Below are 20,668 nucleotides of genomic sequence, written 5' to 3' on the forward strand. Positions count from 1 at the left end.
ATGCATGTATTCCAAAGGATCTTATGTCCTGCTACTTGGGGACATATAACATGGCAGTTTAACACTGGACGTTCTGCAGGAGTCTCAGTGAGGTTTTACGGTAGCTGAGATAACCACCTGCCCCTGGCACTTTTCCAGTCCAAAATCACCTTTGCCACAGAACGCTGAGGTCTCAGTCAAGCTCTTGCTTGCACAGTTTAGGGGACCCAAGAGTATGAGCAAACCACAGTCAAATCCACTTAGATATGGACTGACAGCCTCCCTTAGCAAAAATACAAATCGGGATCCATAATTTTCTAAATGAATGAACAACCTGCAGACTAGATGTCTAGTCTCTAAAGGTCACGGACCCTTTCTCAATCAACAAAGAACAACTACACTTGGAGAACGCCCCAGAAATCAGTCTTGATTTCCCTGCCAGACAGATCCTGCAAACAACCACCTGAAGGGAGATATTTAAAACAGTCATTCTTATAGGTTCTCTGAGTTCTCACCATGTAACAGATTAAAGAACTGGGGGGATAAAAGACAGATCACTTTGTACTAAGAAGGTATTACAAAATTAGAGATCTTTATATTATCTTTAGTTTTTATACAGTCTCAAAATATAAAAGCCTTGGAAAGACTTTCTGCAAGTACCATGCAGGCACTGCCTGCTGTGTCTTTCAACATCTCATATAAAGGTATGAATGATACATTTATTTAAAAATGTAAAAGCAGGAAAACCATTGTTATCCAGAACACTTATTTGTTTCATTGTCTGAGAAAAAGAACCTTAAAACACATCACTTGTTATCTTGTTCTGTTTGGCTTAATGTCTGAAATCTAAATTTACGCTAAAATGCAAATAGAAATCTTATTCCAGGTCCCTAGCAGAATTATTTCTCTATAGCCTTAATCTAACTTTTTTACCCTCCTGTCTTTATTATAAACGACTGGAAATATTTCTGCAGCACTGATTAAGTCACATATTTAGTTATGAACAAGTAAACAAATACATCATAGGCAGCATCATGAACAGTGAAACCAACAGTCACACCTAGAGTGAGAAGGTCAGAACTATAGTGCCAGTCCACCGCAGTTATGGGATCTTGGGAGACTTTTTAAATCTAAAACTAGGCGTCCCTTGAATATAAAGTGAAGAAAAAATTATCAGTCATGCTACCAATTAACATGGTACCTGGAAACAAATGCTTTCACTACAAAGTGGCAAGTACTGTAAGATAAGTATAGACTATGACAACAGTTTGGAAGAAAGGATGAAACACCTCAGCTATAAACATCAGAAGACTGGTTAAGATGGCTTTTACTGTCCCTTTCAGCTCTGAAAGTCAAAACAGATTTTTAGCTGGGAAGACTAAACAGGCTTTTTGGTGACATCTGAGTGGGGTCAGAAAGGGAAGGACAGGGTTTTATCAGGCTACACTGCTTAGTTTATGTAAAATACATTTAAAAATGGGCTTAGGATGGCAGGTGGAAGGGTGACATAGACATAAACCTACAGAACTTACACTATCTAGAAAAGCTCTCGTCCAGCTAGATATTTTGAGGGCCAACATCAAAATTTGGTGTGTTACTCACTGGCTCCACACATGCAGAGCTCACCACCGACTCTAGAGCTCCTGGTCTGACTCCCCACAGCCTCCCAACAACATCCAGAAAAATTCCTTAAAAAAATTTTTTTCAATTTATTAGAGTGATACTAGTTAATAAAATTACATAGGTTTCGAGTGTACAACTCAATAATAACATATATTTATTGCATTGCATGCGCATCACTCAAAGTTAAATCTCCTTCTTCACCATATATTTGACCCTCTTTACCCTTATCTCATTTAAAAGATCATTCATATAGCTAAGGAGGTTTTTATATTACCAATAACTCTGCTTACCGACCTGCACGTAAAGCCCATAAAATATATTTCACAGAAGCCATTTATATATTTAAAAGAAATAAAAATCAGATATTATTTAAGGCTTGACAAAGATAATTCAACTTAAAATAAAATTACCTGTAGTAGCCCTCCATCATCAAAACGCAGTACTTCTATTATGCTCTCTGACTGGATAAATGCTGTGAAGGAAATGAAACACACTATTACTTGACAGAAACATAAATTTTATTTAAATAAAATATTTTACCTTAAAGTTAATACAATTTTATATTTTAAAAATACACTGCTTGATGGCGATAAAGAAAGAAATATGACTAATACATCAGGATTTTAGCAACAGTGAAATGCCTTAAAATAAAACAATTCAACCCAATTAGAAACTAGTTTTAACAACATACAGGCTATGTAAACCACCTGCAAAATACCTATTCCTACTATACTGCCAGTTTAGGTCACATATTTACTTTACTCAAATTCGACTAGACACAGGTGATTATTGTTACCGATAGAGTACTGGCAATTCCATAAGTACACAGAAAGATCATTAGAGTGATATATTTCCCTCAAAAATGATAAATTGACATTTTATTTGTAGGGCTGATATGACCTGGGATCAATATTCAAAAGAGACTTGGGGGGGAGGGGCAAGGAAAATGGCAAAAGACTATTCTGTTCCAAGAAAATGAGCACAAGGCAAAGCTAAGATATTTAAAGAACTCACACACTTTTACCATACAATCTAGCAACTATGTTCCTAGGTATTTATTTACCTGACTGACTTAAAAACTTATGTCCACATAATGATCTGCATGTAATTCTTTATGGCGGCTTTATTCATAATCATCAAAAACTGAACATAATCAAGATGTCCTTCAATAGGTGAGGACAAACTGCAGACATCCACAAATGGACTATTATTCACTGATAAAAAGAAAAGGCTACATACTGTATGTTCCAAGTATATGACATTCTGGAAAAGGTAATAATATACAGATGATAAAATGGTTAGTGGTTGCTAGGGGTTTGGGAAGAGAAAGGAAGGGCTGAAAAAGTGAAGCACAAGAAACTTCTCAGGACGCAGTAATGGATAACATGATACCATGCACTTGTCAAAACAGAACTCTACAACACAAAGAGTGAACCTTATACGATTAAAATCATTTGGGAGATCAGGGGATCTCAGGATGGAGTGCAGTATGTGACAAAACAACTTAACTATATTACGAATGCATGAAACCAACTCAATGAAGGGGGTAGGGAAGGGAAAGATGCTGATCTAAGAAATTTGGAAATGAGTGGAATCTGTAAGGCTGCAGGTGAAAGAAATCATATAAGCACTGCAATCTAGCTGACAAAGCCATTTCCCACAGGGCTTAACAATCCGGATGCTGATACAGGTACACAGGGACCAAATGATTACATACATGGTAGTGGATAGTGGGAGTCAGAAGGAGGAGTATGTATACAAAAATGAGGAAAGGAGCTGCACTGACCCATGTGGTCATCGGTCAGTGTCGGCAACATCAGCATGAACTCATGTTTAGCCCAACACAGATGCAGGAATGTGTGCTTGTGTGTACACACAGGTCAGTACACACACATCTAGCTGTCAGCTGACAGCGTCTGAAAGTGATGACACCCCAGTAGCAAAGAGCACACCTAGCACTTAGGTCTTGGTTTCTAATACTACTCTTGCTGAAAATGAACCAGAGCTTCTTGGATAAGTGGCTGAATCTAGGACTGGGGCAGGAAACACACAAGATGAAACTGGAGCTCCTGTGGTGCCAGAAAGTGATAATTAAAAACAAAAAACCTACACTGATGGGAATATGTCAAAGGGACATAAGAGTTAACACCAGAAAGAATTCTCAAATGGCCAAAGCCGAAACAACCTGAACAATAAATCATGGTATTGGATTATAATCTGAAGAATAAATGTCCAGAGTCCATACTGATAAAAATAAATGACTGAATATATACATAAGTAGGGGAGGAGACAAACTCCAAGGCAGAAGATTTCAAAATAATTTACATAGAAACTCTTCTATCTAGATGGTGGAGTATAACGCCCAACTCCTTAACCCTGGTTTGCACATAGTGACTTCCTTCCAAAGAAAATAGTATGGAGAGAAATAAAAGGTAACTTCACAGTGGAGACAGACACCTGACACCTGACAAACGTTACCCCAGTAAGGTGATCAAGGTCAATATACACAGGGCAAAGTCATGCTGACAGTATGTGCCTTTGATATGACATTTCTTAAAAATGGCACTTTATTTCTCTGGTCTTCCTCCTCAAATCACTTAACCCCAGTCTCATCAAAAGAAAAATATCAGACAAATTTCAACAGAGGAACATTCTATGAAGTGCCCGGCTAGTAGTCCCAGAAACTGCCAAGGTCATCAAAAACAAGTCTGAGAAACTGTCATAGACCAGAGGAGTCTCAGGGGCCATGCCTACCAAATTTAATGGATAGGACACATAAAAGAAAATTAAGTAAAAGCTAAGAAAACTGGAATAAAATATGAACTTTAGTTAATAATAATGTATTAATACTTTATAATAATATATTCATTAATTATAAAACAAAGTACCTATTAGGTAAAAGTGGAGGGGGTATAAGAATTCGGTACTATCTTTGAAATTCTTATATAAAACTGAGATTATCTGAAAATAAAAAGTTAATTTTAAAAAGCACAAAACAATAATACTTCATCTGGCCAACCAAGGCATTTACTGACTCCTTTTCATTAGCTTTCAGGTGGCCAGGGACGGGCTCACTGTCCAGTCCCAGGTACTTGCCTTTTCCAGTAGGGCTGAGGCTGAGAGCCAAGCAGCAGGGTGAGAAAGCAGCTAGTTTACAGAAGTGGATGGAGCATGCTCTTCCCTTATTTTCGTAACCACATCCTGGTTTTATTCTGGGAAACCCGCATCCTCCATTTCTCAGGCTTCTCTTCATCGAGAGTTAACCCGTGCGTAAAATTTCCTGGGGCTGAGACACCAAGAGGGGCTGACAACTCCATCATTACATCCAGAGTTCACTAAGGGAACTTATAGACGAGGAGCGTCACTGTCAAGGACACAGATATCCTCCATGGCCTGTGGCAGGTGCTGAAGAGTTCTACAGAGCAAGGTAGGATGGACAGGGTGCTGGGCGCGACTGCCCCCCAATACAGAACACTTCACAGGCCAGGCCTGGGTGGGGTGAGGGTCTGGGCCCAGGGATGGGTCAGTCACTGTCTCGGAGGGGGTTTACAGGATGCAATCTCTGTTCTGTCCTGGATCTGGCTTGTGTGTCCAGCAGCGGTCACCTCATGGGATAGTCCCTTCTTCACACAACCTGTTCTACTCCTGCTCATTCCCCACCAGTTACTATATAGAGAACATACAATGGATAAATGTGTATGACTGAAATTCACTTCTGTGCTCAGGTGTAAGTACTGCTATCTGCACTCATCGATCCATGTGACCTCTTCCTGGTTGCTGTTTCTAGTCCTGGCTTATAGCTGAATTTCAAAATTGAGGCCAGAGCTGATGGCAGTAACAGGATCACTGACAAAGTGCATATGGCGTGCGCAAGAATGTCTCTGAAGAAAGTGAAAAGCTATTCAGAAGGACGGACTGTGAGGGTAAAAGGCTCTGCCCAGCTCCTGCATCCCAGTTCTCATCCCTTTCCTCATCTTTTAATATAAAATGAAATTTCAAATTATCCAGAAAATCATTTATACTCCTGTTGAAGACAGATTTATTGATGTAAAAACACAATGAACTAACGAGAATCAAGTGAATAACCTGATTCTCTTAATGTAACAGATAAGAAGTAGAAGGTTTCTGTTTAGTAACAAAGGAAAGCAATGAGAAAGTACTGGAAACATAATGCATCTGGTGGCTGCTGTTACAGATACGATATGCAACCACTGCATAAGTTCCCATCATTGAGCTAAATGAGACCTTTATCTCACTGGTGAGAACTTAATTAAAAAAAATAAAGGCAGTGGCATAATTTGGATGTACTGTATTTTTAATTAGGAGCTTTTTAAAAAACATGAATTAACTTAGCTGAAAAAAAAAATAATAGCAGCAGCGGACATATAAAGTCATAAAAGGAAAATACTGTTACACATCATGAGCTTTCCTTGAAAGATGTAGAAACGAATAGGATTCAACTCTGATATGAAACAATACAGAACATATTGCTTTAAATGATCAATTATAATAATTTTAAATTAGATCCCTAGAAAAAAGCACTGACACTAGATATATACTTAATCATTTAATGTGTTAGACAGTTATTAAGCTATAAAATATGAAAAATAACCAAAGCAAGTCAAGTTCCCACATCCCCACATCTTTGGATTCGAAACTACAACTGGCAGCTACTTTCCTAAGAATTTCCCTGCCCTTCCCCCCACCCACCAAATTTTAAACTCTAGACAAATCTCAAACAGTTCCAATGCTCCCTGGTTCAAGCAGCAACCAGATGGAATAGAAATAAAAATAACATCTAATAATTATTGGTCACTGTTATTAGGCTTCAAACTAATCCTGTGATGGAGACAATGGGTCTTATTTAAAGGTAAACAGGCACAGTGAGGTCATGCTCCGGGTCACTCAGCAAAGAGAGTGACCAGAGATGGACACAAATTTCAGCAATGGGGCTCCAAAATGTATGCTTCTAAACCCCTCACTATTTACTTTCAAAGTAAATGCAACATTGATGCTTCCAATTAGCAGCACCATCAAACAAATCTAATTTTAAAATTTAGGCACATGTTATTTTCAATAACAAACAAGGAAAAGAGGGTATGTAAACCAGAGATTTCTGTGGGCCTTGTTGAGTCAAAGGGCATTTGCTCCATGAGGCTGGGCTCACCAAGACCTGCTGTAGGCTCCTCAGACTGACCAAATCGCTGTGATGTCTGAGTAACACAGCCACTTATTCTCCATGTGCAAATCTCAATGTGTCAGTTGTTTAATGACTCACTTTCAAAACAGAAGTTCAGAAAATTGAGTTTATTTACTTCCCACTTCTCCACTTCATTTAGTAAAGAATGACATTTACAAAATAAAAATACCTTCAAAAGGACATCTTTCTCTACTAAATCAGTTTCTTCCTAGATATTCCACCCCCCCGCCCCGAATATTGCAACTGATGACTAGATACAACCTGTTTTCACACATCTTTAAAAATAATTCACGAAAATAATGAATGTTATAACTAACATTAGAAATATGTCATATATGGGTATGTGTGTGTATGTGTGTGGGGCACATACACACACATACCCATATATGATATATTGATAGGTTGTTACTATCAAATCTTTACTTCTAGCCTTGTCTCCTCACCTATAAGGGGAGGATGAACTAGTTAAATCAGTGATTTAAAAAAAAAAAAAAAAAAAAAACAGGAAAAGGGCCACACAACCAGAACTGGGAAGGGCCCCAAAGTCTGTGTCAAAGAGCCACTCTGCCTGGAAGGCTATTCTCATGGATGGTCTCTTCTCCTTCAAGTGTCTGCCTAAATAAAGCCCAGAGAGGCATTCTGTGACTGCTGCAAGCATCTCCCAGTTCCACTACACCCTAGACCATTTTTAACTTATCTAATCTGTAACAGAATCTGGTTTGCCTATTTGTCATCTATGCTAGCACAAAGTCAAAAAATGAAAGATAAGAAATATTGGTTAGAGTAATGGCACTGATAATAATATTAATATTTCTTTTATAGTTATACTTGCTCAAGATTTAGTTTCAGCAAAAGGCTCAGTAACAAACATTTTTAAACATCTGAACTAGGTTTACATGGTTTCTTCTATCTGTAAAGATACTTTAACTGAAAACTTGTTGCTTCCCTTACTGATTTTCTTATCTGAAAGATGTAATATACACATAATTTATCTTCTCCCCACATTAAATGTACAAGAAATGAAAAGAACCAAGTATACAGTACAATGATCAAAATTCTCCAGTTTTTAATGATTATAAAAAATGCAAAGAAATAAAAAATATGGCCCATAGGAAAAAATGCAATGAATAGAAACTGTCCCTGAGGAAGTCCAGAAATAGGACTTAACACTTAACTAGACAAAAATGTTAAATACCCACTTTGAGTATGTTAGAAAGGAAAATGTGTAAGTTTATCACATGTCAAGTATGCGATAAACCTTGTTTTAAGAGTTAATATTCCCTTCCATACTCTAAACATGGCTTGTTTCTTCAGTTATTTTTATACAACAGCTTTTGAGGGATTTGAAGTCACCACTCACATTAACTACATGAAGTCTTGTCTTCCAAACTGCACCTGTCCTCCTCATCTTATTCTCATGCCTATATGCCAAATGCCTATTCAACTTAAAAATGCCCCCTCAGAAATGCATTATGTCATATGATGATGATGGCTCCCTGACTCATTAAGCCAAAGTGTCTTTCCTATAGAACACTCAAAATTTCAGTTAAGGTAGAGAGGCAAATAAACATCTATCAAGCTAGTATTTAACCACTGCATTAGTGAATGAAAAAAAGTTTCCCAATGAAAAACACTGGGACAGCTTTATGTCCATGTTTCATCTGTGAGATAGTCATACAAGTACAGTGATCCTTGACCAACAAGGGGCCAGGGAAGCTGATCCCTGGCACCAGTGAAAATCCAAGTACAACTTCTGACTCTCAAAAAATCTAACTACTAATAGCTTACTGTCAACAGGAAGCTTTACTGGTAACATAACAGTCAATTAACACATATTTTATGTTATGTGTATTACATACTGTATTCTTACAATAAAATAAGCTAAGAAAAAAATATTAAGATAAAGAAAAAACATTTACAATATTTATCGAAAAAAACCTGTGTAAAAATGGACCTGTGCTGTTCAAACCCATGTTGTTCAAGAGCCAACTGTATATACATAATATCTAAAAAAGCCACTTAAGATGTGTGCACTGAACATAAGTTATGCTTCAACAACAAAACAAATCAAGCTTTAGTTTCCTGGTATCAGTTCATGGACTTCCTTACCTTCCCTCTCTCTGACTACTCTCAGATGTGTCTCTGTGGCTTGGTGACCCCATCCATTCTCCCCCCAGTATGCTATGATCCTCAGGTCCCTAAACTTCCTCTCCTCACTATGATCCATCCCACCCCAAACACATTCTCCAGCAAGAGTATTAGGAAAGGGTCTCTTTACAGGGTATTCTCCACCAAGTGGTAACAGACTGGGGAAGTAGTTAACCTCCACAAACTGGGAGGAATACTGGAATACTGTTTTGACTTCTTCTTCTACTTCTTCTTCTTCTTCTTCTTCTTCTTTTTTTTTTTTTTAAAGGTTAATGGTACCTCAGAAAACACAGAGAAACTGAATTGAGTTTGGGGCTAGAACTGGGATATAACTCTACTATCTTAGAGCCCAGTATAAAACTACATCTTGATTTGCAGGCCCAGGACTCCGACCTAGTTTTTTTACACCATGGAATTAAAAACTGCTCAGTTGTCAACTTGTAATCTAAGATGACTAAAATTTTAGCCAATAAAGATGCACAGAGGGGAACTAAGCTTAGTGTCTTTTTTTTTTTTTTTTAAAGCACAAATGTTCCTGCAACAGCCCAAATTTACAATAGAGGGAGTACAGTGAGACTGGACATGGCCAGCAGACTGATGAGATGAACACACCACCGAGAGCACCTATGCACCGCTGTTTTAGACTTTACCAGAGTAGCACATTTTAAATTTAAAATGACTGACCAATAAGAGCAGAACCAAAGATATCTGAACAAACCAATAACAACTGATGGTGGAGACTGATGTTAAGTGCCACCAGAAGTATTTTCAATGGCAAGATTCTCTTTGGTTAGGAGAAATCGATAACCTAAAGTGGTTAGAAAACGTTGCTTCATTTAGGTTCGGCACGCAGGTTCTAGCGTACCTTCTGATCTGTGGTTTGTAACGAGCCTTGCTGCAGCTAACAAGGTGATGCTGTCTTATTTGCTTCATTTTACTAGCTCCACCTGAGCTCCCACTGGATGCCTTCTGGTATCTCTTTAGGCCACATGCTATGAGTAGACGACTGGGTGGAGGAATGCCAGCCCTAAGGGTGGTCAGGACACTGGACAGTTCTCTGGTCAAACTCCCACTCCCCGACCCCCACTAGTGAGCTTCCTGCTCTAGCTCTGCTAGGGCGGCTGCTGTGGGCAGACCAAGTCCTTCGACACCACTGGGTAGATGTCTCACTGCTAAGTCCCTGTTGTCATCTCCTTTCCTGGTCCTTTGGCTGGAAAAAGCAGGTTTGTCTGTGTCTATGCCTAGAGGTGATTCTAAGTTGTAGGCCCCTCTAGCCTGGGACACATAGGAAAGAAAAAGAAAACACAGAATCCACCAGTGTCTTTCTTCATATCTTGAAGTCCTGATCCAGTCTGCCTTTTTTCCACCTTTCAGAAACTTGCACTGATCGTTAAATTGCTCCTAAGGCATTTAGCTGTATTTAGAGGAGATGGGCAGGGGAAAGTAAGCCTAAGCCATTTTGTCACACTAAACCTAAAATGTAAACGCTCGCTATAATAAAAGATTTAAATCGACCCAGAGTTTTCTAACATAATAGACATGTTCAAGTATAACAAAAAAAAAATCATTCATTATACCAAAATGCACACCATGAATAAAAAAAGATCACCTAAGCCAAGCTCAAGATGAATCTAATTGAGAACTGACAGAGATCCTAAAGCTGCCACCATCATATTGTTTCAATAAGTAGTTACAAATGAAACACAAAACCTCAGCAAAGAGACAGAAGTTAAAAAGAAAAACCAAATGGAAATTATAGGAGCCAGAGGAGAGAAAGAGCAATCAAAGGGATCATTTCATAAACTACATAAATGTCTAACCAATGTCCTATATCCTTGCAACTAAAAATAAAATTTAAAAAAATTAGAATTATAGAACTGAAGAGTAAAGAACTGAAAATGAAATTCTATATGAATGAAAATTCCCCAAATATGGTGAAAGATATAAACCTACAGAGCAAATCTCAGACAGGATAAACTCAAAGAAATCCAAGCCAAGACACAACACAATTAAATTTCCAAAAACTAAAAAAGAAACAGTCTTAAAGGCAACCGAAGAGAAATGACACTATCTACATTAGCTATGGCAGAACACCAAATCTAATGGCAGTGGATTTCTCATCGGAAATCATGTAGGCCTGCAGGAAGTGGCACGCCATTTTTTTTAAGTGTTGTGAATTCTATATCCAACAAAATCATCCTTCAGGAAAGGAAGATAAGTAGACATTATCAGATGAAGCAAAACTAAAAACTGTGTCACTACAGTGCCTATCCCTAATGAATGGCTAAAGGGGGCTCCCCCAAAGAAAAGAAACAATAACAGAAGACGTGGAATTTCATAAAGAAAAAAAGAATAAAGAAAGGGAATAAACATAAGAAACATGAGTTTCTTAAATCATACTTGATGGTTGAAACAAAATTATAATGACACCTGTGTTTAATGTATAAGGCGAAAAGACTTTGGGAGATTATATTTTAAAAAGTTGGGAGGAGGACAATGAAATCTTAATGAAAGATTGTGATACTGAAGTGAAAGTGGTAAAACACTGATATCCGTAAGCTGTGAGCAGCTACATATGTATACTGTGACATGTAGAGCAACCACTAAGAAAAATATACAAAAGTGATATACTCACAAGACATAAATAAAATGGAATTCTTTAGAGAATAATTCCTTTTAAAAAAAGATAATCAAAATAAACTCAAAGCAAGTAGAAAGAAAGAAATAATAAAAACAGGCAGAAATCAATGAAACTGAAAACAGGAAAATAACAGAAAAATGAAACCAAAAGCTGATTCTTTGAAAAAAGTCAACAAAATTGACAAACCTCTAGCAAGACTGACACACACTCAAAAGAAAGAAGCCCAAAATCACCAATACCAGGAACAAAGCAGGAGCTAACACTACAGCCATTAAAAGATTGGTAAGTGAATACTATGAAAAACTATGTGATTATAAATTCGACAATGGAGGAAAAAATGGACCAAGTCATCAAAAAATCCAAAGTACCAAAGCTCAACCAAGAAGAAATAGATGGCCAACATACACGTACAGCCACTAAAAACTATGTGAATTTGTCAATGAAAGATTCCCTCAAAAGAGAAATCCGCAGGCACGAATAGCTTTAGTAGAGGCTTTTATCATAACATTTAAAAAAGAATTAGCATCAATTTTACATAATCTATTCAAGAAAATAGAAGATGGAATACTTTCCAACTCACTTTCTGAGGCTAGTTTACCCTGATACCAAAGCCAGACAAAAACATGCCAAAAATTTTTTTAAAGCTACAGGCCAACATCCCTCATTATCTCAGATACAAAACCCCTCAATAACTAATTGGCAAACTGAATCTAGCAGTGCATGAAGATGACTATATACCATGGATGACTGGGATTTGGCATATGCAAGAATGACTTGACATTCGAAAATTAATCAACAGAATCCACCATTCCAATAGTTAAATAAGAAAATCATATGATCAAAATAGTTGATGCAGAAAAAGCTTTTAGTGCAATCAAACATCCATTCATGATATAAATTCTCAGCAAATAAGAACAGAATTCCCTCCACTTATACAAAGCATTTGTTTCTTTTAAGTTAGAACAATCTCCTCCAAGTTTCTGGTCTTTCATGACGTATTTTTGAAGAATCAAGACGTAGTGTTTTACAGAATGTCTCACAATCCTGATTTGCTTTACTGTGTCCTCATGATCAGATTCAGATTAAACATTTCTGGCAAGGATAACACATGGATGACAGTGTGCATCCCATCTATCACCACCAAGCAGATGTGTCGCTGTCTGACCTCACCGGTGATGCTAAACTGGATCACTCAGTTAATGTGGTAACCAGCAGACCTCCCTATCATACAGATGCCTCTTTCTCCTTGTAATTAATAAGTAATCATAGGGAGAACACTGAGACAGTATGCACCTACCCAACACCCTTTCACCCGCAATAATAGCATCCGCCGACGATTTTGGCAAGTGAAAGAATTATTACACTAGTGGCTGTAAATGGTGATTTTCTAATTCAGTCCTTATACATTTCTACATGACATTTTTTGGTAATGTCATTTTCCTTTCCTTTCATCTTTTTCATTTTTGAATATCACTATGAACTTATGAATTTTTCTCCCAATCTAACTGATTACTGCTATTATTCTTTTAGATGCTCAAAATGTCCCACATAGGGCCAACTGGAATCCCTTCCAACCAGTTCTTACTCCTTCTGACCTGTTCCTGTTAGTCCTTGAGCACTTCTTTGCTTTCTGGCACAATAAAATGTTACAGGATCACCTGTAGTTTTCCTATCAGAGCTCTAGATTTCCTGACACAGCTTAAAAGGCACAAAGTAAATTCTATTAAAAAATCTCAACAACATAGGAGAAAACACCTCCCAACTGATTTTCTGAACCCAACATTATCTGGGCTCCAGAAACAGACCAAAAATATTTAAGAAAACTAAAACCAATATTCCCTCACTAACAGAGACACAAAAATACTTAACGATGCCTTAGCAAATTGAGTACAGCAACATATACAAAATGAGTAACAGTGACCGAATGAGGATAATACCAAGAATGGAAGGTTGATTTAACATTTTTTAAAAATGTATTTGCCCTATACATACTAAAAAAGATGCTAACCATACTAAGGAAAACTATACATAACTATCCCAAGAGATAAGGAAAAAGCATTTGAACAATTCATGATGAAAACTACCAGTGAACTAAGAATAGGAAGGAACTTGATTATGGGCATCTCTGAAAAACCCACAACTAATATCATACTTAATGGTGAGGGGCTGAATGAACACTTTCCCCCTAAAACTGACAGCAAGGCAAGAATGTCCATTCTTGCCGCTCTAATTCAACATTGTTCTGGAAGTCTTAGCCACTGCAACTGAGGCAAGAAAAAGTGGCAAAGGAATACAGACTGGAAAGGAAGGTGCAAAACTGATTAAAAAAAATAGACATAGTCATGTATATAGAAAATCCTAATGAATCTACCTCCCAAAAGGCATTATTAAAATTAATAATGAGATTAAAACTATAAGATATAATGTTGATATGAAAAATACACTACATTTCTATGTACTAGTAGTGAACAACTGAAAAATGAAATAAAAATATAATTCCACTTACAATAGCGTTCAGAAACATACAAGAGATGAACTTAACAAAATATGTGCAATACTTATATATAAAGATGCTATGTCAATTCTCTCCAAACTGATCTATAGATTCAAAGATTCAAAATCCCAGCAGCCTTATTTTTTTAAGGAAATTGACAACTTATGTCTAAAATTTATATGGAAAGGCAAATAAACTAAAACAGCTAAAGCAATGTTTTAAAAGAGCAAAGTTGGAACACTTAACACTACCTCCTTTTAAAGACTTACTAAAACTTATAATAATCAAGACAGTGTGGTACTGACAAAATGACAGATACATAAATCAAGGGCATAGAACTGAGAATCCAAAAAAACAGAAATACGCATACTATATGGTTAACTGATTTTCAGTAAGATATAGAGAATTTCAGTGCGGGGGGTGGGAGGGAAGTCTTTTCATAAATGGTGCTTTAAGAGCTAAATATCTGTATGCAAGCAAGGAATATTTACTATATCATACCATATATACAAAAATTAGCTCAGAATGGATTACAGATCTAACAGCTAAAACTATAATTTTCTGCAGAAACGCAAAGAGTAAATCTGTATGTCTCTGTGGTAAGCAAAAACTCTCAAATAGCACAGAACCATAAATAGCACAGAACCATAAATGAAAAAGTCGAAAAATCAGACTTCTTTAAAATTTAAAATATCTGCTCTCAAAAAACACTGTTAAAAAATGTAAAAGCAAAGCATATACTTGGAAAAAAATATTAGCAATATACATCTAATAAAAGAATCACATGTTGAGTATTAGAGAACTTATAAAAGTTAATAAAACAGCTCAATAAAAATTAGGCAAAAGATTTAAGTAGAAATGTTATGAAAAAAGATCTATAAATAGCCTAGAACCACATGGAAAGATGCCCACATCACTAGTCATTAGGCAAAAGCCAATGAAAACCATTATGAAACACCAGTACACAAACACAGAAATGACTGACAGCAAGCACCAGCAAGAAAACTGGAACACTCACACAGCTGGTTATGGGTTGGCAGTTTCTCAGAAAGGTAGTCTTAGCAAACACTCATCAGTCCCACTCCTATGTATTCACTTACAAGAAATGAAAAAGACTTTTACTTGAATGTTCATAAAATCTTTAATCATTAACAACAGACCAGAAGTGGAAACAACCCAAATGTCCAACAGGTAAATACATAAATTGTAGTACATCCATCCAAAGAGTCACTACCTAGTGATAAAAAGAAACTTCTATACATGCAACATGGATGAACCTCAAAAGCATTATTCAAAGTGAAACAAGCAGGCCCAAAAGACTGCACACAGCTGGCTCCATTTATTTTAAATTCTAGATAAGGCAAAACCATAGTGACAGAAAGCAGTTAGGTGGTTGCCTGGGGCCAGTGTGAGGGGAAGGCATCCACTGCACAAGGGAACTTCCTGAGACAATAAAAATGTCCTATGACAGTGGCACCTTCACAGCTGGGTATGTTTGTGAAACAATTCAAAGTGCATACTTAAAACTGGTCAATTTTATTGTATGCAAATTACACTTCAATAAAGCTAGTTAAAACCAATAAACAACAAAAATACTGACACAAGTTCAATGAAGTTTGCTCACTTTAAAGGGCTGTTTTAGGTGCATATAACTGTAGACATATGTGCTCTAAATACCACTAAGGCATGCAGTTGTCACCTAGTTTGTGTCTTTCATTATGTTTCTTTGTGTTAAGGGGAGAGAAAAGAGTTATGTTGCTTCTCGATGGTTTTTATTTTAAGGTCTGAGGAAGTAGTCAGCTTGAAAAATTTTAAAGATCACTAGAACAATTTGATTTTCACTTTAAGAACCAGATGATGTCCATACTACATCACACATTAAAAGTTTTTCCTCTATGCAAATGTAGAGTGGTAAATTTCTGTTAAAAGTTCAAAATATTTGAACATGGAATGAATTAATGTTTGAAAGAATGATGTTATCATCTCAAATATAAAGATTTTCCTCAATCCAGTTTTCTGACACACAGGCTTACATAAAAGTGACATAGGTATATAGCAATGTTCTACAACACTCCAATCTACTTCCAAGAAAACTGGTAAACTTTCTTGAATGTTCTGCAGAAAGGATGGCAGCAATCTGGCCACACCCATCACCACACACAGCTGCAGCCAAAGGTCTCTTTTTCTTTCTTAATCAGAAACCCTAGGCCCCCAGACAAAAGAAAATAAACCAGACTACCACCTACAAGTTCAAAAGTACTGCTGTTAAGTTAATTTAGGAAATTAGGAGAACTGTTATGACATTCTACTTTTATTCTGGATATATATTCAAGGCTGATCTCTGACTTCTATCCTTGCAATTTTGCTCATTTCCTATTACTGAAATTGGTATACAAGTCACACACCTCCCCTTTAGAGTAAATTCAGTCCTACTGTAAACAAATCACAGAGGAATACAGTTAGGGAAGAAATCAGTATTTTCCATAATTTCCTTAAAAGTCAAATAAATGTTGCTGAAGGAAGTGAAAATCATATGTAACTAGGACTGGAGCTTGTCATGTGCATACTGAAGACACAATAACCCTAAGTCAGTCCTGCTGCAATCGAATTGTTCTCCTTATACTGCCTCTTCACTTCACGGCAGAAACACACATCACAACAGACTAATCAGAGTAAAACATCTAGCATCATCTACTGAACACACAGCCCCATGCTCAGCATGTCAAAGGCAACCTGCATGTGCTACTTGTATTTGATCCCAACAAATCCTGGGAAGGGAGGTCCATCTCTAAAATAGGAAGACATTATCAAAGAGTAAAATGGTTAAATATAGATCATTAACTACTATGTGAAAAGTCTGGGAAACAGCGACCCATGGTCTCCAAACCCCAGCATATAAAACATGCAAACATTTCAAGTTAAAACAGGCACTGCTGGCACCTAAAAGCCACCAATCACTAAGGACCTACTGTCAGTGCCACTTATGAGGCCACTTAGCTCAGCAGCTAGGGGATACCAGGAATGATCAATCTGGATGGTGTGACAAGCCCTATGACTGGGCACCAATTCATCTGATCTCACAAACTGCACGGACTGTTTAAAAATTCCCTAGAATAATGGAAATCACTGCTTCTAGAAATCTGAAGAACTTCTCCAGTGAATTTGGCCTACTCTTTGACAGCCTAACTTTGAAAACTAGCTTCTATCCTTCGGTCAGTCTGCCTGTGGAGAAAAGGTGCAAACACAACCTTAAAACTCACATAAAGGCAGAAGTGGATGGCACTGGCCTAGTTTCCCAGGGTAGCACTCCCGCCTACATCTCAACACTTAGAAGAGTAGAGAGAGAACAGTAATACCAGGGTAAGTCAGTAAAAGAGTGTGCAGAACCCAAAGAAAAAAATTAAAAGGAAAATTACAAATTATAGAAAAACTTTACATGTGAGATTATCAAATTTAATTTTTAATTTAAATTGTCATCATGACTTGACATTGACAAGAGCATCTACATTTTTCCTGTCATAAAATTTATCATGGGTACGTAATGTCAAACTATCTGATTACCAGGGCTGACAGTGCACACTGTTTGTCTCAAGAACTGATCTGTTCTCTGCTCACTGCAGCACCTCAGACTGTCACCCTGTGTGGTGTCTGGCATCCAACTGATGAGTCTTTCTAGGGTGTGCATATGGTCTGGACAGGGCAATTTTACTTAAACTACCTGATATTTTACTTTTAAAAGAGAGAATCCTTTTCTAATGTTTTTACATATCTGTAAACTTTTTCTAAGAGTGCTCACAGGTCTGAATACAGCCACAGCCATCCCTCACTTGAAGTGATAGAAAGGGGGTATGCTCATGGGACAGTGGCAGGGGTGGGTGGGATACAGAGCAGTGTTCTGAATCGCTGTGGACCCAAGTGCCATGGATCCAGACATGACATCCTCACAGTGCTGGTCTCTCCCTTACGGCAGCTGACCCACACGAGTTCACTGACCCAGTCAACCCCAGCCCCTCTTGTGGCACACAAAACCTTGATCTGCATCTTTAACCTGACATTGGAATTATTTGTTTATGCCTGTCTCTCTAACAAGACATTCTTGGAAGCTAATGATCATGTCTTGCTCATAAACTTGTTCCAAGCCCAGCAGTGTGCTCTATAAATACTGGTTGCATGAAAGATGCATGCTGATAGGAACAGGAAGTGTAACTTAAAGCACTATAGAGTGTAAATTTATTCATGTGTGATTATAGGATGGTTTAAGAGGGTTTCATTTATTTAAATTCCATGGCTACAGACCAATTGGCAGAAAAGAAAAAAACAGTCAAAGTATAAAGACCACATGAAAATAAGGAATTTTAATAGGTAATTAACAAATTACCTATAATTAAAAACTGTTTACTCATTGATGCAAAAGTTTACAATGGGAAAGTCTTCAGGAGGGCTTATGTCGGGGTAGAGTAAGAGGTGCCATTGTAAGTAATGCAAAACAGTCCACATCTCCGACTTTTCCTCTGTGCCTGCATTTGATGCTGAGCTGCTGTGCAGGGACTCGAGACGGTGCATGTTAGTCTACCTCTGCCAACCAAGACCTGGCTACACTCCACTCCACCCTCCCTGCTTAAAAGTACTCAAATAGGGCTACTGTAGCCAATGGAGAAAGGTTTCCAGGAATGTGTACTGTGAACTAGGAGAATCCACTGTGCTTGGCTTTCTATTGAAATCAGCATGAAACGGGATGCAAAATGTGCATACAGCATTAAAAACAAAACACGACATCTTAAAGAAATGACCACCTCTTTGGGGTATGTCCCTAGGCTTCTCCTGCCCTCAATCAACTGCTCGGGAGGGAACAGGAGGGTGTTAGGGCTGCTCCAACAGACCAAAGCTCCAGACAGAGTTTCTTTCCCTGGGTGAAAGGGGTGGGAAGATTTAAACAGGTACAGGCCAAAGGAAATAGCACAGAAAGAGGAAAATCATTTTTAAAGGAATCCTCCCTAAATATATCAAAAACTAACATTTGGGCACCTGTGTAAAGTGCTGAAGAACTCTATCAAGCATGTGTATGCCCATTTTACAGCTAAGAAAGTCCACAATTAAATAATTTGTCCCAAGGACACACATGGCTAGTAAATGATAAACTAATATGTGAAGAGAAGTCATCCATCTGCAAAGCCTTGACCTTGTCTATTTACCAGGCACTAGACCCCAGACAGAGACCAGCCAGGTAGAAAAACATGTGCTCAGCCAATCAAGGTCCATAGCTCAGAACTGTGGCTGGAGAAGGGTGATAACCCTAGGCCTCCTGTAACAGGGACAAAGTGCTAAGTGCTCTGGCCAACTTATTAGTGGTCTGCCATGCTGGGCACCTTTGACTCACTTAGCTGGGGGTGTGCCAGGGGCAGCAAAGTAGGAGGCTTCAAAAACAAATGTCACTGGCTTGACCCTGTGGCCTAAAAACTGGCCCTACTGACCTTCGACTGTGCTTGCACATATAAAAATTTAGTTTTGTGTTTAATGTGGGCAGAGGTGATTAAATTCTACATTACCATTCTCCCTTACTACTCATTTTGCGCACTGACTTCTGGCTTAAATAGTATGAAGAAATTCTGTATTAACTACTTTAGAATTCCAAAAACACTTATTTAGACTTATGAGGAAGATGGGAGTCAAATATAATACATAGAGACAGCTGTGAAAGGGAAAGTAAAATCACTCAGAGCTTTTTACATAAATTACTCTAACAATATTAAGTATACATAACCCTTCCCAGGAGTAAAGGTCATGGAGAAAATCGTGCATCTAAGGCATTGGACACTCGTCAAAGAGCACTGAAGTTGGTAACATGTGGGAGATGACACTGCTGAAGGCCTGATAGGAAAAGCACACACACAAGGAGTAACCGACCAACTGCTCCTGGTGATAAAAAGTGACAAAGCGCAGAAGAAAGTAATGTGATAAGAGGAGGGGAGAGATATTATATGATTTTAAAAGGGAAAAAAATAACGAAATATAAGGTAGGTTGACACCTGCCTAAAGTTACATCTATATCAATAAATAAACTTCACAAACTTGAGAAGTTTCTAAAGCTCATCAGATGCAATGAGCTGAAAATTCTCAAATCATCAATTTTGTGAAGTAATCTATTAAAATTTACATTTGAATTGTATCTGAAATTAAAATAAACTACTTCTAAATATGTATGATAAACAAGCTACATAACACATTTTTTAAAGTATAGGTTAGTTTGTTTCAAATATTTTTAATGTGTTAAGAAAAGCCTTAATAGTTCATTTCTGTAATTCAAACAGCAGAAATCAATAAAATAAAAAGGCATAAGATATTTCATTTGTATCCCTAATATCTCTTAAAACTAAAACTCTTAAATATACAAGTACAAGAAACATGAAGGCAGAGAAGTAGAGTTGAATGGTGAAAACACATTCCTTGTGCTTGGATAGAACTCAGTGTCATAAAGATGTCGGTTTTAAGTTAACATTAATTTAACACAAATGCAACTTAAAAATATCAGCAACTTTTTATAGAGTCAGAGAAGTTGATATGAATGTTCGTATGGAAAGATAAA

General features: G+C 37.4%; 1 protein-coding gene across 3 annotated transcripts in view; it reads right to left on the minus strand.

Moving 5' to 3' along the window:
* The window catches only part of TMEM131 (transmembrane protein 131), a 139,953-nt gene that overhangs the window by 106,792 nt on the left and 12,493 nt on the right, over positions 1-20,668 (minus strand). For all 3 annotated transcript variants that reach the window (XM_036225043.1, XM_036225044.1, XM_036225042.1), the window contains exon 2: positions 2,013-2,074. In XM_036225043.1, coding sequence (XP_036080936.1) covers positions 2,013-2,074 — 62 coding nt within the window. The remainder of the gene's footprint in view (positions 1-2,012; positions 2,075-20,668) is intronic.

This window comes from Rousettus aegyptiacus, unplaced genomic scaffold (assembly GCF_014176215.1).
Source record: "Rousettus aegyptiacus isolate mRouAeg1 unplaced genomic scaffold, mRouAeg1.p scaffold_m13_p_7, whole genome shotgun sequence".
Classification (NCBI taxonomy): Eukaryota; Metazoa; Chordata; class Mammalia; order Chiroptera; family Pteropodidae; genus Rousettus; species Rousettus aegyptiacus.